General features: G+C 47.6%; 1 protein-coding gene across 2 annotated transcripts; it reads left to right on the top strand.

Annotated features, from left to right (window-relative positions):
* The first annotated feature begins 2481 nt into the window (after positions 1 to 2481).
* Positions 2482 to 18855, top strand: NFAM1 (NFAT activating protein with ITAM motif 1). Of its 2 annotated transcripts, XM_052790140.1 has the most exons (6): positions 2482 to 2756; positions 4864 to 5202; positions 6299 to 6408; positions 9000 to 9098; positions 14013 to 14099; positions 16894 to 18855. In XM_052790140.1, the coding sequence occupies exons 1-6, from the start codon at positions 2702 to 2704 to the stop codon at positions 16951 to 16953; spliced, it is 750 nt and encodes a 249-aa protein (XP_052646100.1). In that variant the 5' UTR covers positions 2482 to 2701; the 3' UTR covers positions 16954 to 18855. The 2 variants fall into 2 exon arrangements, with proteins under 2 accessions (XP_052646100.1, XP_052646101.1); XM_052790141.1 differs by lacking the exon at positions 9000 to 9098.
* Positions 18856 to 20065: the final 1210 nt, after the last annotated feature.

The raw sequence follows: 20065 nt of genomic DNA, 5'->3' as shown, positions 1-20065 counted from the left end.
TTCCTTTGGAGCATTGTAATTTATTTCCTTTGGCACAGGTATCCTGGTTAGTTCCACCTAAGTTTCAGGGGGATCAGTTCAGCCTCGCTACAAGCTGGTAATAGGAACACACAACTCCCCAGCTTTCCTCATCTTCCTCCCATTTATGTCTCCAGGGTTAAAACCCAGTCCAGAATCCCCAGACCAAATTGAATTAGAATTTAACATTCAAAGATTCAGGCTCCCTTTAGGCTCTAAGGAACAGAATGTCATCCTGTCTAGCAGTTAATAGCTGCTGGGTAGTCGTTTCAAAGCCATTTCTTTTCAGCAAGCTGTACCATAGCAAATCCCAGCAGTGAATGTATTTCTGGCCTGGCCGTGACTCTAATCCCACAGCTGAGTCTTACGTGTGATCTCTTTTGAAATGCTAGATCTATATATTTTTTTCTAAATTTCAGACAGCAATATTTGTAGGACTTGGCATTTAGAGTGGCAACAGGGTTGTTTGTAGGAAGAGAAGGGAAAGGACGGAAGGACGATATTGACCTCGCAGCCCTACAAACCTACCGCACTTAATCCACTTATCACTCTGAATTCCTGAAGCAGATAAATGCTGATAACAGTTAAAACACATCACTGACAGGAGCAGCATGTTCTGTCCTCTAGAAATACATCAATGCTGGAAATTGCAAAGCTGTGTGCTACCATGGGGATGAGTGTGATATAAGAGTGAAGGAAGGCCTCACTGGTCAGCAGAGTTCTTCCACAGGAGGGTAGGAAGCTCCTGCCCCCCCTTCTCCCTCCCTGCCCCAACTACCTTGAGATGCCGTTCAGGCCTGAGAAATGCTGCCGAGCACTGTTGTGACCCCACAGCCCCCCAGAGCCACAGCTGCCTGATCTGTGCCTACATATCTGAAATACCAAGTGGGCCCCAAGTGTCTTGTTACTGTTCTTGATTGTCCTTGCTGCTCAGTGTTAAGACCTGTGAGGAGCGATTTCCAGCTGAGACCAGCCCCGTGCAGCTCACGTCAGCATGTCTTGGGGAGCAGAGTTGGTTTTGGCTAATCTAAGCTAAACCTTCCCTGGAGGAGTGCAGCTGCTGCACCAGCCTTGCACAGCCACACAAAACCGCTTGCTCGTCTCTCCATCTGTTAGGGCTCTCAGCAAGGTACCAGAGCCATCCCTGGGCTCAGGGGGCCGCAGTGGCCGCAGCTGCATGCCACCGCCTGTGTCAAGACCCCTTCTTCCTGAGGACTTGTCCCAGCCTGAATAGGAGGAAAAAGGCTGTAAACCAATTGTTGCTTTGGAGCCAACCTTGCTCGTACAAACTCTGGAGGGATAAAACAACAGACAGAGAGTGATTTTTGACAACACGCAGTTTGCAGGCTCGTCTACCTTCTTAGGTCTTTCGCCGCATGGCCATCCCCCATGTCTCCACAGCACAGCACCCCGTGTGAGCGGGCACCCTTGAAATTGCAGCAAAGTGCTTTCTTGTGGACAGTGCAAATGTCTCGCGAGAAGTGCGAAAGGAGGAAGCTGCCTAGAGAGAAGTGAAGACCTCCCAGACATCAGGGTTATTTTTGAGTCAGATGCTGCTCAGCTGTTACATTGCAGATGTCTTAGCTAAAAACAAGCTTTCGTTGAAATCAAAGACTCTTCATGAGTATAGGCAGCAGGATCCTCCCACAAAAAGAAGGTTTTCTTCTTCAAAGGGCTCTCCTTAGATTTTCCTACAATAGATTTCTTAGGGCTTGCCTGCATTGCAAAGCTGTGTGGATCTGAGACATCCCAGCTGTTGGGAATGAATTCGCTGTCTGGTTGTTCTCACTTCTGGAATAAGAGTGCCTTCCTCTGAAGTGACCTAGTGGAGGACTTGGCTGTGGAGGGAAGTTTTGTGCAGTCAGGAGTACAGTGGAGCCGTTCCTCTGTACTGACTGCTGATGTGGGTACTTGTTTTCCATGTTGAAGGCAAAACAGGTGGTCGCACACTTGAGTGTTCACATAAAGAAGGAGTTTGATGGTGCTACTCTGCCCTGAACCCACACCCTGTGGCACTGCCCAGTAGCTTCCCCATGTGAACAAAGCACTTGATTAAGATAATTTGAAGTAAGATGACCTTATCCCAAAACCTGGAAGGTCCATGCAGTGAGATAATCAGGAATAGCTGTTCCAAAACAACTGTGTAAATAAATCCTTGCAAAATTATGTTAAAAATCTCACTGTGCCACTTTTAAGCTTCTCCATTGCTCCAGAGTCAGTTGAACCCTACCCTGAATTTGACCACATTCACCTCAAATGGCCTCAATCTGCATCAGTCAAAGCACTTTTTTTCCATATTCCAACATGGAGCTTCAGTCACTGTGGAAGGTGACAAAGTTTGCTTTAAATGCATGTGATATTTTATGGTCATCGGAAGACAAAGCTATACGCATTAAAGAGCTTATGGTCTAATCTTTGGACACCCACTGCTAAGTGTAACACCATCGTAATAGTACAGTGAAATGAACCCTGGTGCGGGGAGGAGTCTGACCAAAAAGCAGAAGAGCCTGCATCTGCCAGGAACAGCTTGCCAAAGCTGTGTGTGTCCATCCTGCTCGTCCTTTCACAAACGGGAGGGACTCAACCAGCTGCTCCGGGCGTGGAAATACCTGACAAGCCCCCATCTCTTTTGCCTTTTGGATCTTCATATCTGGTTGCTTTCTCACAGCCTTTGACCCCCATCATGGCCTCTAATCTAAAAGTCATCTTCCTGTTTCTTTGGTTGCTTCAATGTGGAGGTAAAAAAAAATGTTTTTTTATTCCTTTTGTTTACTCTCACATTTGTTCATATTAGAGCATTTCCAGCTGCTATCTTTTGCTAATTTCCAGAGATCCCCTCTAGGAATTTGCACGCTGCTGCTATTTCTGTCTTTTAAGCATTTCAAAGCTGAGAGAGAGAATCCTCAAGAAAGGAGGAACATGGGAGAAGGGTTAGATAACCTAAATAAAATGGTTTGGCTTTTTCCCTGGCATGTTCTTCTCAAGCTAATGGCTCCTGGGATACTGTAAGAAGATGGATCTCTCCTCTGTTTTGTTACAGCAGTGTTTAGCCATGTCTTGTATAGAAACTATATTCATGTGTGTTCTGCTGGGTAGAGATGAGGAAAAGGACGATGAATGATGAATTTTTTTAGAAAATAAGGCCCAGAAAAGACTGCTCAGGTTATCACTCTTGCAGTGTCTGCAGGATTTTCTGTTACCATCTTTCCATAATATTGTATCTAGTGTACATAGGACTGTGCACTCACAAGGAATGAGCATTTCCCTTAGGACTGTACTGTATCTTGGTTGCTTTTACAGCTAGGAACATTTTTCTAGTGATGTAGCCTAAGCTCTTCCTTACTCTCAGGCTATTGTCCCTGGCTATGTCATCTGTAGAGGATTTTCCTTAACGGATGTTACTTCCCAACAGTCTTTTCTGGACAGTGGCCATGCCCTCCCTCCACTATTGCCCCCCACAATGCTTCCTCAGTGCTCAGCATTCAGCAACACTAACTCCTGAGTCGCCTTTTCCGATGCTGAGTCCTGCTGTGCAGAGATGCTGCTACTGTTGCAATGCAGCGTTAGTGCACGATGACAGGAAAGCAAGCCTGGCTGTACTCTGGGACAGCTTTAATGCCTTGTTATGAGCCTGTTCATAGATGCAGAACCCCAGGGAATCCCATCAAAAGCATGAATGGAAAAGCCCGCCCATCCCCTACTTCTCTCTCTACTTTTTTTTTTTCCCCTTCTATTTCCATGTCTCTGAAAGAATCTTTCATCTTGTAAGAAGACTCGTGTGTTAGTTTCCAGTTCCCCTTTTTAAGGACAACAATGGTTTGCATGGGTCTCTTCTTAAGTTGCTTTATATATGGTGTTATGTCAGCTGCCAAACAAATAGATCCAGAGACTGCCTGATGTTAAACCCAAATTTGGCTGGGAAGCCAAAGAGGTCCTGTACCCCAGGCTCCTTACTAGCCTGTGGCTCACTCTTAGTTTTTTATTTTTTGTTAAACAAAACAGGGAGTGAACCATGGTGTGGTTCCTCATCTGTCCTTATTCATCCTCTCTTGTAACTCCTGACATAATTGTCTGCAGTGATAGATCACTTTCAACAGCCCTGTCTGTGTAAGGGGGAAGCACATGAAGGGCACGATCTCCCATCTCTCTGCCTAAGATACTGTCACATATAGATACTTGCAGGCTTCTGCAGATAGTTCTCATATCTACCATCGAGTCTTGCGCTTTTCTGCCCATTTACAGCAGCAAAAGTTGGGAGTGATTAAGCTGTGTCTTATTTCTCATGGCCCTGGTGCTGGCCCCTGTACAGAATATGCAATTTCCTTCCTCACTCATGCTTCAGAAATACACAGTCCCACTGATAACACCTGCTTGCATACAGCATCTTCACTGGCGCAGTCATCACATTGCCACGTGTAGATGCCCAAGGAGAGGTTTGTAACTGAGGAGTTTCAGATGTCCAGCTAGCGTTTGTCTTGGAAAATCACTTTCTATTAATGCGCTGTAAATACAGTCTCACACCACTGCAAAATCAGTTCACTTCCCGCTTCATTTCCTGTCTTTCTGTGTGCTGGCGTTGTACAGAGGAGCTCACAAGGGAAACGGGGAAGCCTGTGAATGCAACAGGCTATTGCAAATCACACAGCCATTACCTAAGAGATGTGGCAGATGACACAGGGCACGTGGTCTGAATCACTCAATCTCTGACAAGGGCCAACACTGCGTGCTACGGGCGTGCTTCCTGACATAGGGTTATTTTCACTCTGTGATCCTGTCTTTGGGGCAGCAGTCCCCTCCTGACTCAAAGTGATGTTTGGTGACTGCTAACAATTATTACCCTTACAGGGGGAAATGTCGATGTACAGCAGATACCTCCGATCCAGGTTGCACTGCTCAAGGAAGGAATATCCATCCCCTGTAAAGTTACCTTCCCTTACATGCCGAAATACACCAAATTTTCAATCTTCTATTACTGGATTAATTCACTGGGCCAGAAAATATCCATCTGTAGTAGGTCAGAAAAAGTAGACATCCCTTCTGGAAAAGAGAATAAGACTGCTACCATATCTTATGACCACAGAATCATGCCACTTGAAAACACCTCTTCTACTGGCACATACTACTGCGAGGTCAAATGGAATGACATCCAGAAAATGGGAAAGGGAGTGTTTGTCCTTGCTAGAGGTAAGTGAAGAACCAGAAAGGAAGGGCAGGCAGCTAAACGTCAGCTGAAGCTGGCTATGAAAAGATGATCTTTGCTCTTCTTTTCCTTTACACAGACACACTATGAAGTCAGGTGGGAATAATACTTTATGCCCAACATTTAATGCCATCAGAGTTGAATGCACTTTACACAGGTGACCTGTGCTACTGTTCCCAATGCACAGATGGGGACATGAAGTTGCAGTAATTTTTGTCTGCCCTGCTGCAGCCTCCTGGGAACACCAGGCTTAAAGTCAGGGTCTAACCAGGGAGCCTGGGCACTGGGTCAGAGGGTGCTTTTAGGTGTCAGTGTTCAGGAGACAGTGCGGTTTGGCTTTTAGCAGTGCGACAGAGACGGTTGAACACAAGGTCAGTGGTTGAACACAAGGTCAGTGGTTAGGGTGCTCGCTGTAATCAGATGTACAAGTTAGGCACTCACTGTTAGGGGCTCACGAACAGATTAGGGGCTCACCGTAATCCCTCCCCTTTTTCCATGTGGTACAAGGGGTTGGCTGTTCCGTTAATGTGCAGACTGGAAAGCAAGGGAGAGCTTCATGCCGAGATAAGAGGAATGTTATAGAAAAGTGATAAGGACATGCATGCTGCTGACTGGCTGGATTTGCATTACTGAATGCTGGATATGAAAAACTTCTTAGAAAGTGTACGTGCAAAGAGCCATGACGAAACAGCTTTGCTACACTGGTCACAGGATGTCTGCAGTACCCACCCTGCTAGTTTGTGTGGCCTGTGTGCTTTCTATCATCTGTCTTTCTGCCCCTATCACTAAAGTCCTTTGCCAGCCTCTACCTACCACCTTTCTTGGCTCTCATAGTTATGCCACCTCCCTCTAATCTACATGAAGTGCAGCTGCTTATATCTTGTCTCTTTTGAGTGAGTCTTCAGCTGCACCCTGCTCTCTGTTCAGTCAGACTAGGTTTTTAAGGGTGTGTGCATCTGTGCCACTGTATTCTGCACTGCTTCTGTATTTTAGTTCTCTCAAGGCTCTTTCCAGGGATAAAAATGCAGCAGGATTGTACCTTCCGCTCACACTGTGAATTTTTCGCTGCCTTTGTTACAGGTACAGGGTACATAGAGACCTCTTATGGGTGGGAAATCCTCGTTACCCTTACCACTCTTCTTGCTGCATTGAGCATCACTGCAACAGCTCTGCTTCTGTGGAAAAGAAAGGCAAGTTATAACCAAATAAAAAGCAATACCTGGCACAACCCATTCTAGGAATTTATTTCATTTGCTTCTAACTTGGCTGGATTGGAAGTCCCCGTGCTGAAATTTTCGATGCTGGGTGTCTGCCTCAGGTTTATTTTCTTTTTTTAAGTTCAGTCTTTCTGAGAAAAAAGATTACAGGAAAGACAAAACGAGTCATTGATTTGTCCATTAAAGAAATTCTGGTAATCATTTTGACTCTGGCATGCTCTGCTTTAGAGCAAGGTTCTGACACAGGGCAAGAAGTCACACTAGCAGTGTGTTGGCACTGAAAATATTCAAGGAGACATAGCCTTGTGATGGGTTTTTGGAAAATTGCAGTTTGTGCATGCTCAGTCGTGGCTCTTGTCAATTTAGCAGCTCAGTTGTCTAAAGAAGCCCCTTTCCACATGGTGCCAGTCAGACAGGTAATGTCCTATGCACCCAAGCAAGTCTGTTGCAGCCCTGGTGGCGGGAGGAGGGCAGGACTTTCCCTGTTTCTAATCCTCTTTCAAGATGGGGGCTATTCTGGTTCAAGGGCACAACCTGATTACAGGGAGACCGTGCAACTGTGTTCCTGAGCCATGGCTTGGGCACCACAGAAGAAAACAATATCTGCAGCGTGGAGGGGATGGGGACCAGAGCCTTGGGCATGTGTTTGGCAGAGAAAACATTAAGAGACAGAGTGAGAGGGGAAGGTGAGGACAAGGATTGCAAGGAAGCCTGTGTGGAAGTCCCAACTAACTGGAAAAAGAGAGAGACAAGGACCCAAGGAGCAATCTGCTTTAGTTGGCTCTGCTTTGAGCAGAGGGGGATTGGACTAGACAATCTCCAGAGGCACCTTCCAACAGCAGTGATTCTGTGAGGCTGGAAGAAGGAGCCTTGGGAGGGAATCCGGAGTGAGGAAGCACTGGAGCTTGGAGGAGGGTGTTCAGACTGGTTTGACAGGGCCCCCCAGGTGAGCAGACTAGTGGCACAGGCTGGGTCCAGCTAGGTAAGGAAGTAGAAGCTGGGATGAGTAGCCGAGGGCAAAGGGGAAACCAGGAGTGGGGAAGAAAGGATGTAGAGAGCAGGAGAAGAAAAGCCAAAAGTAGGGCTGAAAGATCTGGATGAGACAGGGGCCCTGTGTAAAAAAACTCTGGAGTCATGATACTGGAATCCCTGTTGCTTGGGGGAAAACCTACTGCTCCTAGTACTGCCACCCTCAGGCGTTCCAATAGCACCCTCCGCATTCTTCCAGAGATCTCAAGGCTGGATTAAAATAATCTGATGTCTTTCAGAATGGAATTTGGGGATTGTTGTTTTCTAGGTAGAGTATGCCCCATATTTACTCTTTCAAGCTGCTCTCTGCTGCCACAACAGCAGACTCTCTGCATGCATTTTTATGTGGAGGCTGTGCTGCTGGTACAGTCCTACGACTCCAGGGACCATCAGGCTTCAGCACACACAGTCAGAGATCATGAGGTTGAAAACAGAATGGCAGCAGTTGGCACACCTGCTAATCTTGTGAGACTTACCTTGCAGGCAGTCTGATGGAGGGGGAAGGAGTGGAAGCGGCAGAGTGACTAGGCTGGAGGCAGGCCCCCATGTCTGCTTGCCTAGACAGCGTCTCCATGGGGATGAGGAGGGAGGCACTGTCACGACTTGCCGATTGGCATCTCTAGGTTTTGAGGTGGGCCAGCAAGTCTCAGACCTACAGGCTCTCCTTGGGGCCCAAAGAGATCGTGCAGTCATTACATTTGCCTTCCTGCAGAACACAGCCCATATTTCTCACCACAGCTTGCTCAGACCTGCTGGTTTAAAAATGTTTATCTTTAAGAGAAGCTATTTAGCATCCTCCTTAGTTACTAATGGACTGGAAAGCAGTTCATCGTTTTCATGTGATGTGAATATAATCATCCCACTTCTTTCTGAATTAGAACAGAGATACTTAGCAAAGCCTTCTGCCTTTCGTGCCTCCTCTCTGGCTTGCTGAGCAGGGCTAACCCTTATTTGTGCATGAATGGAACATGTTCAAGGAGAATTCATCTGATGCAAGAAACATTTCAGAGGAAGAGACATTCTTCCTTCAACTCCATGCTGGATTTGCATGTTAGGGTATCACTGACTGTATGTCATCATTAATGGTCGTCTGGCGCTCTTCTCTAGACTGCATATTAGCAAAAGCTTCCTGGCCAAATCCTGACAAAAGTCACTGCGTTTTGCCTCTCTGAAATTCCCCCACACACTTTGAACAGGGCCCTGCTTTACTCCCTGTCCTGCAGCATTGTTGTATACTGTTAAATACTCACACCCTCCAACCAGCTAAGTTTCAGTGGTGGAAGTGATTTCTATGTATGCACAGAGCCCAGTTCTCCTTTCCACTGCTCCAGTGTAAGTCATCAGACTCCTCCATTTTACCCTGTGGTGAGGAAAGGGACCAACCCGCGTTGTGCATAGAGTGCCAGCACTCTTTGCTGTGGAAGCACTCAGGGGGTGCGCGAGCAGCTGGCTTTGACATGACATTCGTGTTCACTTCATCTTTGGGGAGATGGTGTTTTCTCCAAATGTGTCATTCGGTATCTTGTCCTGAGCAGGTGTTGTGCCCTAGAAGGAACCAGCTAAATATCCTGAGACAGAAGGTGGAAACGCAGCCCCCTTCCGCCATTCCACCACCACCACCTCCTGTCTATGATGTGAGTACCAGAATCACCCTTCACTCTTTCTGTCCACATCATGGTACAACCCTTCCTTTCCCTGCTCTGCCATGCTACAGGCACCACCACTATCATGATGTGAAACATAAGCAATATAGAATCATAGAATCATTTCGGTTGGAAAAGACCTTCAAGATTATCGAGTCCAACCATTAACCATGCCCCCTAAACCATGCCCTGGAGTACCCTGTCCACTCGTTTTTTGAATATCTCCAGGGATGGTGACTCAATCACTTCCCTGGGCAGCCCATTCCAATGTTTGACAACCCTCTCAGTAAAAAAATTTTTCCTAATATCTAACCTAAATCTCCCTTGCCTCAACTCGAGGCCATTTCCTCTTGTCCTATCTCCAGCCACCTGACAGAAGAGACCAGAAAATACCTGCGTACCAGCCTCGTACTGGTGGCCTTGCTCCTGTGCTCTGGCCTGCTTAGCTCCTCTCAGGACTGTGCATGTTGCGTGTCTCCATCCTGGTCACACTCGTGGCCTCCTCAGTGCCAAAGCCTTGCACCATGCCCTGCTGGGCAGCACCCTTCCCTTTGCCAGCAGTGTGGCAGCACAGAGCAGCAAGTGTGGGGCCAGAGAGGATTCCTGGGGGTAGAGGTAGAAGGGTCTCCAGAAGTCAGGAGGGAAGAGGGGATTTCAGCCCCACTTTGTACTGTAGAGTGCCTCAAGGACATGCCCTTCCCAGCTGGAGAATGATGGCTCAGGAAAGGGGCAGAGAGAAATGCTCCCCCCAACAACCCCAGCTGTTTAGAGCTCCTGCTGTGACACTTTCACCAGTGTCAGTGTCACAGGCTGCTGCAGTCCTGAGCAGGCTGACTAGCTCTCAGGGGGAAAAGGGCAGGAAGAAAGTGAAGGGGGTCTCCTTTTTGGAGCATTTGCTTTTTCATTGCATAGGATCTCCTTTTCCATTCGTCAGACTGAGGAACGCTGACTGCTCCCACTTCTCAAGCCCAGTAGCTGCAGCATCATAGGTAACAGGATTGGAGTGGCTCTCCTGAAATGTCAGGCCCAGACCTCAGCTACCTCAAGTAACCATGACCCCTAATCCTATTTAGAATCCATCCAGCTCCATTTAAAATGGATTCCTTTTTCTCCTTTTACTCCCGTGGGAGGGCTGCTCTGCTAAGAAGGGAAGGTGGGTTTTTTTCCCCGTGATCTGTGGGACAAACAAGGAGGAATAAAATGAAAGTGAGTAGAGGAGGATGTTGCCTGAATATTAGGAAACCTTTCTGACTGCGAGGTCCATAAGGGCTGGAAAAGTCTCTCCGAGGAAAACCTGTAAGCTTTGCTGCATTAATCATTTAAACTAAACACAGTGAAGCTCTGGAGAATGTACTACAGAGAGGAGTAAAGCTCTGCCAAGGAGGCAGGAGACCTGATAGGGGGCAGATATGAAGAACAAGAGGATGGGCCTGCCCCCTTCTCATTCTCATTTCACAGGTGGGGGTGCGCCATTTTATGGCCCTTTAATTTTTGGAGTGGAGGTTTAAAAGAAAGTGTTATGTATTGTATGTGATATGTCTATTCTGGGCAAAAAGCAATGCTTTGGGTAAAGGAGGTTGCAGGTTATAAACCTTTTCATTTGTATCAAGTAATTTCTTTTTAATTCAGGCTTATAAAAATCCGAATGGGTAGTTTCCTGCTGAAGTGGATGATTTCGGCAAGGAGACAAAAAAAAATCAAATCCATTTTTTGCTCAGTCGGCCTCGTCATGCATCCTTAGCTCCATCTTAATTACATGTTTCATCATGTTGCTCTGTTCAGGAGGCCCCACTAAGGCTAATACAGCAAGCCAGCAGAGCCAGCCTTAGGCACAGGCAGTCCCGGGAGCTGGCTGGGTCCCTGTGCTTGCAGGAGCCCAATGGACCTGGCCCAGCCGGCCCTCCCCCGGAGCCCGTTAACCACTCGCCAGCTGTGCGGGCCTCTTAGCCAGCCCGGTGTGCAGGGCAGGTGGCTCAGCCCTCTTTGGCGGAGCTGCAAGCAGCCTCAGACCGTCTCCTGCGTGTTGGGGGGTATGAGCCCGCCTGCTGGAGGTTACTTTACCGTGGAGCAGCTGCTGCAAGGTGACTCGTTCGGGCATGAAGTAGCAACTCCCGCTGCAGTCACAGTACATGGTGAGAGCGGGGCTGCGAGGTGAAGGCGGGGGAGCACAGGGCTGCGAGGTGTAACCGGGATGTTAATGGGGGAGAGAGGACAAGAGCCCTGGGATGGGGACCCTGCATTGGATGGGCCCTCAGGACAGGTGAGGGGAGTTGAAAGTCGACAAACCTTATTTTCTTTGAAACATGACTCTGGTGCCCTGCTGCTAAATTTTGTTGGGACTCTGCATGGTGTAAACCCAGCCCTGCAAACTGCATTTGAAATTAGGTACGTTGTGAAAACCCGTTGGTGTTAAATTGGGTGTTGAACACTTAGTGCTTAATTCACAGGGAGGGCAGAGATCTGCGGTCACCATTGGGATAAGCTAAGGCAAGGAAAAGGGAAGGACAAGTGAGAAGTAACTCCAAGTGATGAGATAAAGAAGGAGGTCAGAGATTAGGGGATGGGACAGGAGGCCAGCATGTGCCAGATGTGCTGTCTGTGGGGGAAAGCAAGAGGTCAGAGTCTGCAAAAAAGTCGGGTCAGGGAACCACAGTGTCCTTGCAGGCCTGGAGCTGGGAGCAGGAGCAGCAGGAGGCAGCACAGGACATCGAAGGAAGGGCTTGGAACTGGCTGGTGCAGCTTGTTAAACGCTTTGTGTTACCCTACACAGCAGCAAGGCTCACCCCTGGCGTGGGAAGGGTCCTAGCACACCTACTGCAAAGCCATCCTGCTGCACATCCCTAGGAGCAAATGCTTTCCCCACTGGCTCTTCCAGGTGCCACCGTTTACCTCGTGAGGGTGGTGTACACAGGGAAAAGCAGCAGGTAGCAAAAAGCCCTGCTAATAAGGGTGCAGCTGGGCACCCACTTTGTTCCCACTACACTGCTAGGTGTTCCTAGACCTCTTTGTCCTACTGCAGCCCTGGAGCAGCTCTACCTCACTGCACTGCCCAGACCCAAACCTGTGTTTTCCTCTGTCTTCCAGCTTAGCTGCCTAGTTAACAAGCAGCTTGGAAATAACAATCCGAGGGACTTGCTTCATCCGCTTTACACTTCTAACAAGCTTTTTGAGCAGCAAACAGACCTCCTGTGGTGCAGGCAGGTTCCAGAGCACAGGAGCTTTTCCCAGTGCAAGGGAAACAAGGAAGCTGCTTGGGGATGGGAAGGCATCTGCCAGCGGGGAGGAGAGAGGCCTGTGTGCCTCCACTGTGACAGCAGCAGGTGGTCCGTGACCAAGTAAAAGTAATTAATTTGCAAATGGCGGTTGGAGACACCAGCTTTCCAACTGGCCAGCAAAGGGCCAGCATTGTCAACAGCCTCCATGGGAAGAGAGCTTGTGGAGGGAGGGAATCTTTTTTGGAGGTTAAACACCAAAAGAATCCTTCTTGCTTGTGAGTGGCTTCAGACTAGAGCAGTGAAAGAGGCTGCCTGTCCTGCCAAGGGCACACGGAGCCGTGCTGCTGGGAGCCAGCATCACAAAGAGAATTGAAAAAGAGGACGGAGAAATGGGATTTTCTGTGTGTGCATGTGCACATGCAAATAGTTGGGAATGTCTGTGTAGGCAAGCGGGTTGTTGGGAATGGGAAGCAGACAGGTGAAATAATTTGACTGTTCCCGGGGGAGGAGTGGGAATGGGAAAGCCATGTGGTGCTCTGTTCACTGCGGCCCCCTCCTGTCTGAGTGCCTGTTTGTTCCAAGCCCTGCTCCCAAATGCTGCTCCTCTGTCATCTGGTCCTGTTCAAACCACTGTCCCGCTGGCCGTGATCCCAAAAGATGCTGAGCGTTTGCAACTCCGGATGAAATTATGGGGGTTCAGGTGATTGGCAGCCCCAGAATCAAGCCTCCATGTTTTGCTTGTCCTCCTCACTGTGTTGCAGGGCACCTCGCTCCCTTTGCAGTCTCTCCACTAATACCATCTGCCCCTCTTGGGCCGGAGCTCCTCCCATATTCCTGTTGCCAGAGAAACAGCCACCTTGGCAACCTGCTGTCATCCTTGAAACACACATGGAAAAGTCCTCCTGATTGTTATGTTTGATCCTTCAGGCAGATCTGGAACATCACTCAAACTGACACGCATCTCCTGTGACACGATTACCTGGGGGACCAGCGGGTGCATACGCATGTGGGGCGCGTGTGTGTTTCTCTGTGTAGCTGTGTGGGACCACTGATACGTTTGAGGGCCTGGGAGTGTATTGATTTTTTTAATTATTCTTTGCTCACTCTAAGAAGAAAGGAGAGTTCTGGCTTGGAAAAAAACCCAGAAAATAAATAGAAATCATGCCTGATGTAGGATTTCCCATTATTGACAGCCCCTGTGCTTCAAGACCTCAGCCTCACCTCTCTTCTCACCCTTATTATGTGCCCAGAATAACCATGAGCAAGAGCTTGTGGGTGTCAGGCACCTAAATGGTCTTGGGCAATGCAGAGCACTGCTGGTTACCTGTGGTCCCCACGGTGCACAATATCCTTTCATGTGGCAGGGGAGTCTTTATTCTGGATTCTGGGACAGTTTGGAGCGGAGGGAGGCAGGGGCATTGGCATTGTTCTCCACTGCCTTACACAGGGTAGGTAACGTCAAAGCCTGTCTCTGTGAGCCTGAAAAAGGAAGATGCAGCAGTACTGTAAAGATTTCAGGGGAAAAGGATTTTCTTTTTGCCCAAGTTCGGGCCAGGAACTTCAAAATTTTGGAGATGGCAGGGGTTCCTAAAAAATATCAGTTACAAGATGGGAAACAACCCAGTGGGCAATTAGTTGTCTTAAACCTAAGTTTATTTGACCCCTGCTCTCTTCTCTCTTCCCTGTGCAGTGCCTGGATTTGCAGCAAGTTGATGTCTATTCTGTCCTTGAGAACGACACAAACAACCCATCACCCAGAAAGAGTCCTCCAGGGAAGGTAAGGGCTGGGGCCCTGTTCTTGGAGACTTCCCTTATGCACTGGGCACCTGGGGAAAGAAAACCCACAGGGTCGCCATGGCCCTAGCAGGCAGTAAGTGTGTCTCCAGTCCCACCGAAAGGGGAAAACGGGACGTGGCATCCACTCGCCAGCTGGCCTGCACATGTAGGCTATCTTCCCTCTTCCGGCAGAGCCCTTGCTCCTACAGCTCTACCAGTTCTGGCAGTCCCAGTTTCATGCAGATGCTTTGCTGTATGACGTACACTGAAAGGCATTGAGGGGTTTGGCGTCGCTGCTCCCTCTGAATGGGACAGATGTTCATGGAGAATTGGCCAGATGCTGGTCTCTATTATTGCCCTTTCCAGATTATTTAGGCAGCTGAGAAGTCCTCTGGGGTAGAGGAATCTCTGCACTGGGGGCAGACCCTGGACACAGCTGTGCTCTCACTGGCATTAAGCACCTGAGAGCCATTTCGTGGTGGTAGAAGCTAAAATGGTCTGAACGGAGGCTGGGCTGATACAGTCTCTGTCAGCTCTGGGGCTCAGGAAAAGGCAGTGTGGGTACATTTTGGGCTTGGATCTTCTTGCTGGGCTGGGAGTTACGAGTTAGAGACAAGGAACTAAATCCACTTCTAGTGAAAGTAGCTGCATCTTGGAATATGCAGGTGCAGATCAGTTGTGGGGGCCACATGAAGCAGACCAGAGGTCCACACAGCCCTCTACCCTGCCTTTGGCAGGCATCAGCTGTTTCATAGGGACAAAGCTTGCATCAGGCACCCCAGGGAACATTTCCTTCCTGTCCTCAGAACTTTGTTGTTCTTTTCCCCCTCCAGATCTCTTATCTGCTTAAAAAAATACATTCATTCTTCTAACGTTCCTGAAAAATGTCTCCTGCTTCCTCCCACTGATGTCCTGTTGGTGGGGAGTTCACCAGGTTGCCTATGCAGCGTGGAGCATGGTGCCAGCTTCAGTTGGCACCATCCCTCTGTTTCATGAAGGACAGTGTCTTCCAGTGTCTGAGGCATTTTCACAACTCCCACCTTTAGGAAAAGGTGGTCTAAAATCAAGTGGCCTCCCCTGTGTCAGATCTACTTGCCATGTGGTCTGGTCCCAAGGCCACTGGCCTCCTGCAGTTACTGCTGTGGCACCACAGTGGTTGGTGGTAGCAAAGGCAGGTATCTGATTGTTGAGGGGAAGGATGGGTTGTTTTATAAAGACTGCTTTATACCCCAGTGCATCATATGCACTGGAAAAGACAGCATCCCTGGTTTTGTGTTCTGGCTACATTTTGGATTAGTTGGATAGGGAGAACAGTAGGTCCTGATCCCTCTTCCCTGTCCTGTTTATGCTTCAGTGTGCTTTTATCAGCTGCCCCCCTCGAAACAATTCGGTCTGGATGATGAGATGCAGTATGTGTGGGTTTTTTCCCCTACCGGGGAGCTGTCCGGGCTATGCTGAATTGCTTGTGTGTGGCCCACATCACCACTCAACCACTGCTTTGGGGGCAGTGGGTCTGTAAAACAGAGCAGGAACAAAGCAACAAAGAAAGAGCAAAGGAGCATCTGTGTGTGAGTAGGCCTGGCACTAGTAGTCTCAGCCAGCGTGGGATAAAGATCCAAGCAGAGATGGGAGAAACAAAGGAGAAGAAAGCAAAGAGAGGGGCTGGGATGAGCTTTCACACCAAGAGCAGACACCATCAGGTACTCCAGGGCATGGTTTAGGGGGCATGGTTAATGGTTGGACTCGATGATCTTGAAGGTCTTTTCCAACCGAAATGATTCTATGATTCTATGATTCTAAGTGTCTTCAGTTCTTGTGCTGGTCAGAAGGAAGAGGAGTGTGAGTGGCGGGACCCCACGATGTCTACACAGGAGAATTTGACTGCACTTTCCACTACTGTTGCAAGCACCGCAGTCAGCTTCCTTCTCAGTCATCTTGGGCTGTGACCGCCTGGGACACTTGTCCTCCAGCTGGCTGTGCTAGAATATAACAGGGTGTTTTCCCTAAGAGCGAGACTTGTGGGCCAGTGGGTTTGGCCTGTGAGCGGGAGCTGGGACTGCTGAATGGTGGCTGATTCTGCTGTGGAGGGTCCAGGCCAGCCCTTGCTGCAGGATGCTGCGCACAGAGGGGGAGCTGTAAAAGGAAGCAGGGCAGAGAGCCCCTGAAACAAGAGCATTTGCATGCTGTCGTGCTGGACTGTCAGCCAGCTTGGGTAGCGAGGGGTTAATCCTGCATGCTTTGGAGGTGCCTGCACTCCCGCACTTTTGTAAAATGTTTCCCTTTGGTGGTGGCAACAGAGAAAATGCTAGTGTAGGTAGGGCTTCATTCATCCGGTGGCATTTCAGCTACTTGCTGTGTAACCTTGCTTACAGCAGGCCTGTGCCACACAGCGCTTAAAATATCAGTCTGTCAGCGCCTTGTCTACACAAGGAACAGTCGTGTGGAATAGACTCAACTGTTGAAGAAACAGGATTGAGGAGGTCAGGGAATTCCTCCTTCACAGAATCCAAAGTGATTTATTTTTTTACCAAGTCCAATTTTCCCTCCCCTCCCTGTCTGACAGCTTTTTGGGGGAAGAGTGACAAGTAAAGGAAGCATCTTTATCCCTTGGGCTGGATTAGTCACGTTCATCTCTGGCAGAGCAACATTTCTCACTGTAGTAGCTTCCATTTCAGCAGATCACTTATAGCCATTTCTAACAGAACAAACGTCAGTGCCTGCTTATTAAGAATTAATTCATCTTCTTTTGAATAATTTTCCTTCATTTCTTTTTTCTCCTTTTCATCATTCTGCAGACACCTAAGAAGCAAGCAACTCTAGAAGAATCCTCTGATACGTTGTATGAGAATATCTAACAGGGAAAATCTGACCCTATGTGGACCAGACATCTTTCTGTACGGCAGAACTACTCTCTTACATACCCAGTTCTCTGCAGAGATCCACAGTGACTTCAGGGCACAGCCGTGAGGGACTCACGAACCCCCGGCTCCTTCTAAACTGCCCTTCATTAACAACAGAATGGATCTGTTCAAATCCCACCGGGGCTCAGTCTGCATTGATGCAGCAAAGCTATTTTGCAGCAAAGCCGTTTGATGCAAAAGAAAAGCTGCTTTTGTCAAGCACTCACACATATCTTAGATATGGTGCAGATGGGATCTGTGCGGGTTTCTGTCACCTGGCCTGGCTGAAATACTTAAATCTCAATCCTCTGTAAATGGCAGGACAATCCAGAGACCTCCCTGCTTGCTGGCTTGATCTTCCAATCCTGACCTGCAGCAGTCCATCTGATCCTGTGCCTATGGCTTTCCTGACATGGCCATCAGGCCTTCATGCATAGTTTAACCGAGATCCAAGCATCCACCTGCCCATTTTTCCTTTCTCGGGAACCCCACAGTGAAACATGCTTTCTCATAATCTGCTAATCCCATCAAGTAGTCACAGATGCCTGCTGTGACCATAGTCAGTCGACTCAAATCTGTGCCTCCGAGTAAATGCTTTCCCTTCAGCAGTATCAGCAGTATACGGTGAGGACTGGATGCACGGACAGAGATAAAGATGGAGAAAAGGAAAACAGAGAAAATATCCCTGCCTGGCAACATGTCTCAGTGGCAGTGCCCTTTCCAGAACATGGAAGAGGAACAAGGAGGTGGGAACCCGAGGAAACTCCCTTGCTGGGGCTGCATAAGCCAAGTGGGTCAGGGGCCAGGTTCCAGCCCAGAGATGTTCAAGTCGAGCTCCCCTATTTCCTGTTCTTCTTGGCAATGGGCATCGTTATCGCTTGGGATTTTGAGCCTCTGTGGGAGCAGGCACGGTACCTCTGCCCCACCAAAACCAATAGGTTTGCCTTTTTTCAGCTGGCCAGTATTTCCCAACAAGGGTATAAGGCTCCTTTACTCCCACCCCCATACGTTATTTGGCCAGGTAGACCAGTTCTGAAACTTAGAATGATGGGAAGGAGGAGGGAGGCCCTAGGGGTGAATTTCCTGTCCAAGCTCTTCTCTCTCCTGACAGCTGGCACTTGCCTACCGTTTGTGCTGATGCATATTCTAGTTCTGATAGGGAAGAGGTTACATTAAATATCCATATAACACGATCAAACCAGTGGATCAAAAAGCTGAGGCTGTTTTATCTCAGATTAAAAAACAACAACAAAATAACAACCAAACAAAACCAACCCAAAATAAGAATATGCAGCATAACTTGAGAGGAATCATAGAAACCTCTTTAAAGAAGAAGATCAAATTAAAATTGAGTTCCAGGGTCATAGGACCCTCTCTAGTTGAAGATAATGTTGCTATGCATCAGAGATAGAGGCTATGGAAAATGTCTCCAGGGCCTCCAGCCTTCCTATACTATGTTTAAAGAGATAATCCGCTTATTGCTTTGCTCTTTTTATTAGAAGAGATTTCAAACATGCAATTTGGACTTTCTTTAACCACAGGAAAATGCTTTTTCTCTTCCCAGTGTTGAGGAATTCATTTCAGAAAGAGCAATGAATAGACAGCATGGCTTATTAGACCCGTTTTCCATTTGTTAAGTGATCACGACAATTATAAATAAATATTTTTGAAGTCAACAATTTTAGTGTTTACTAATATGACCAGAAAACATTTGTCTTCACAGAAGAATTTACAGAGGATTGTACAGGTGTAACAATTCCTTTCCTTAACAAATTTGAAGAAATGATGAGATGAATTATAAATATGTTGCAGCATGGCAATAAAATATTCAGCAGAAGCTGGTGGATTAGATGAAAAGTGAAAACTTTCAAAATAATGTTGCTTAGTTTTTGTGTTTTGCTTTTTAAATGCTAAAAATACTGGGTGCTAGTGGAAATTTCCTGGCAAGGATCTCACTTTGCAGTGAATTGATTTGTCTTGTCTTTCTGTTACCTTTTTAAATAGTGTGTTTCTTACATTTATGCCTGACCAATTCTATATATTAAGTAGCTGAAGCTGTTTAAAATGAAACATGAGAGGAAGAGTGGTATTTGGAATAGAAAAGGCTATTCCAGAAGAGTCAGTGTTAAAGTACTGGAAGAATCACACCAGGTTCTGATCAATTAAGTGAAAAAGTAAAAATTTCCAAGAAACACTGGCACGTCTGGGGATTTGGGGTGTGCGCCAAAGCTAGCCAAAGATGAGGGGAGTTGCTGTGTTGCTTTCAGTGGGTTTTGGATTGGCCCTGCAAGGGTAAAAGGCTGCTGCATGAGAAAAGGGAAGCTTCGAAGCTACGTTGACACAAGCTAACATCACTTCTTTAGCATCGTAAGCCATGGGCAGCTGCAGTAGCATCAGAGAGTGTGAGAGAGAAAGGTATAAAGCAGAAGACTGTGAGAGCAGGGATGTTTTTAAATGGTATGATGTTTTCCAAAGAGGTATGAGGAAATGCCTTCAGGCACAGGTAGGAGAGACTAGGAAATATAATTTATATAATATTGGTATAGCTACTTTGTAGCAGAGATTTGTTCAGGAAAAAGGCAGTCATTTGGTCTTTTTGTCTTACCTGACTCTATGGCCCATGAGAGTAGATGCAGAAAATGAATATTACTACCAAGAGGAAAGGAGTTCATTTTTAAGTGTTGAGCAATTGGGGGAAAAAGGAAAGAAAGAAAAAAAAAAAAAAAAAAAAGAAAAATTAAGGATTGGCTCCCCCAGCTCCACAAAGGTGAGAGGTGATGACTGGCTGCTTGTGTTCACTCTAGAGGTTTTGCTTTAAAATGAATGTTGAGAATGGATTCCTCTTCAAAAACTGTGTCCCTAAGGGCCTCAGCTCCACTTCCTTCCCCCAGCATGGTGCTGTTATGCACAGAGCGTGCTCTCACGTTACACCGGTATAATCTTTGATTCGCAGATGTTGAATTATCCTTTTGTATTGACAGGATTTCAGGGAAGTGGAGACCCATTATCAAAGTAAGCAGTGGTGCGAGGTGGAAGTGCGCTGCCTGCCGCCTTCTAAAGGAGATGC

This window comes from Harpia harpyja, chromosome 6, assembly GCF_026419915.1.
Source record: "Harpia harpyja isolate bHarHar1 chromosome 6, bHarHar1 primary haplotype, whole genome shotgun sequence".
Lineage (NCBI taxonomy): Eukaryota > Metazoa > Chordata > Aves > Accipitriformes > Accipitridae > Harpia > Harpia harpyja.
Note: the sequence above shows the minus strand (reverse complement) of the source record. Positions and strands in the feature narration are given on the sequence as shown.

Excerpts from the sequence above, each read along its gene's own strand:
- NFAM1 (XM_052790140.1), top strand. The coding sequence starts at position 2,702 with ATGGCCTCTAATCTAAAAGTCATCTTCCTGTTTCTTTGGTTGCTTCAA. Across the intron at positions 6,409-8,999 it reads TGCTTCTGTGGAAAAGAAAG|GTGTTGTGCCCTAGAAGGAA; the intron begins GCAAGTTATAAC and ends TGTCCTGAGCAG. Across the intron at positions 9,099-14,012 it reads CACCACCTCCTGTCTATGAT|TGCCTGGATTTGCAGCAAGT; the intron begins GTGAGTACCAGA and ends TTCCCTGTGCAG.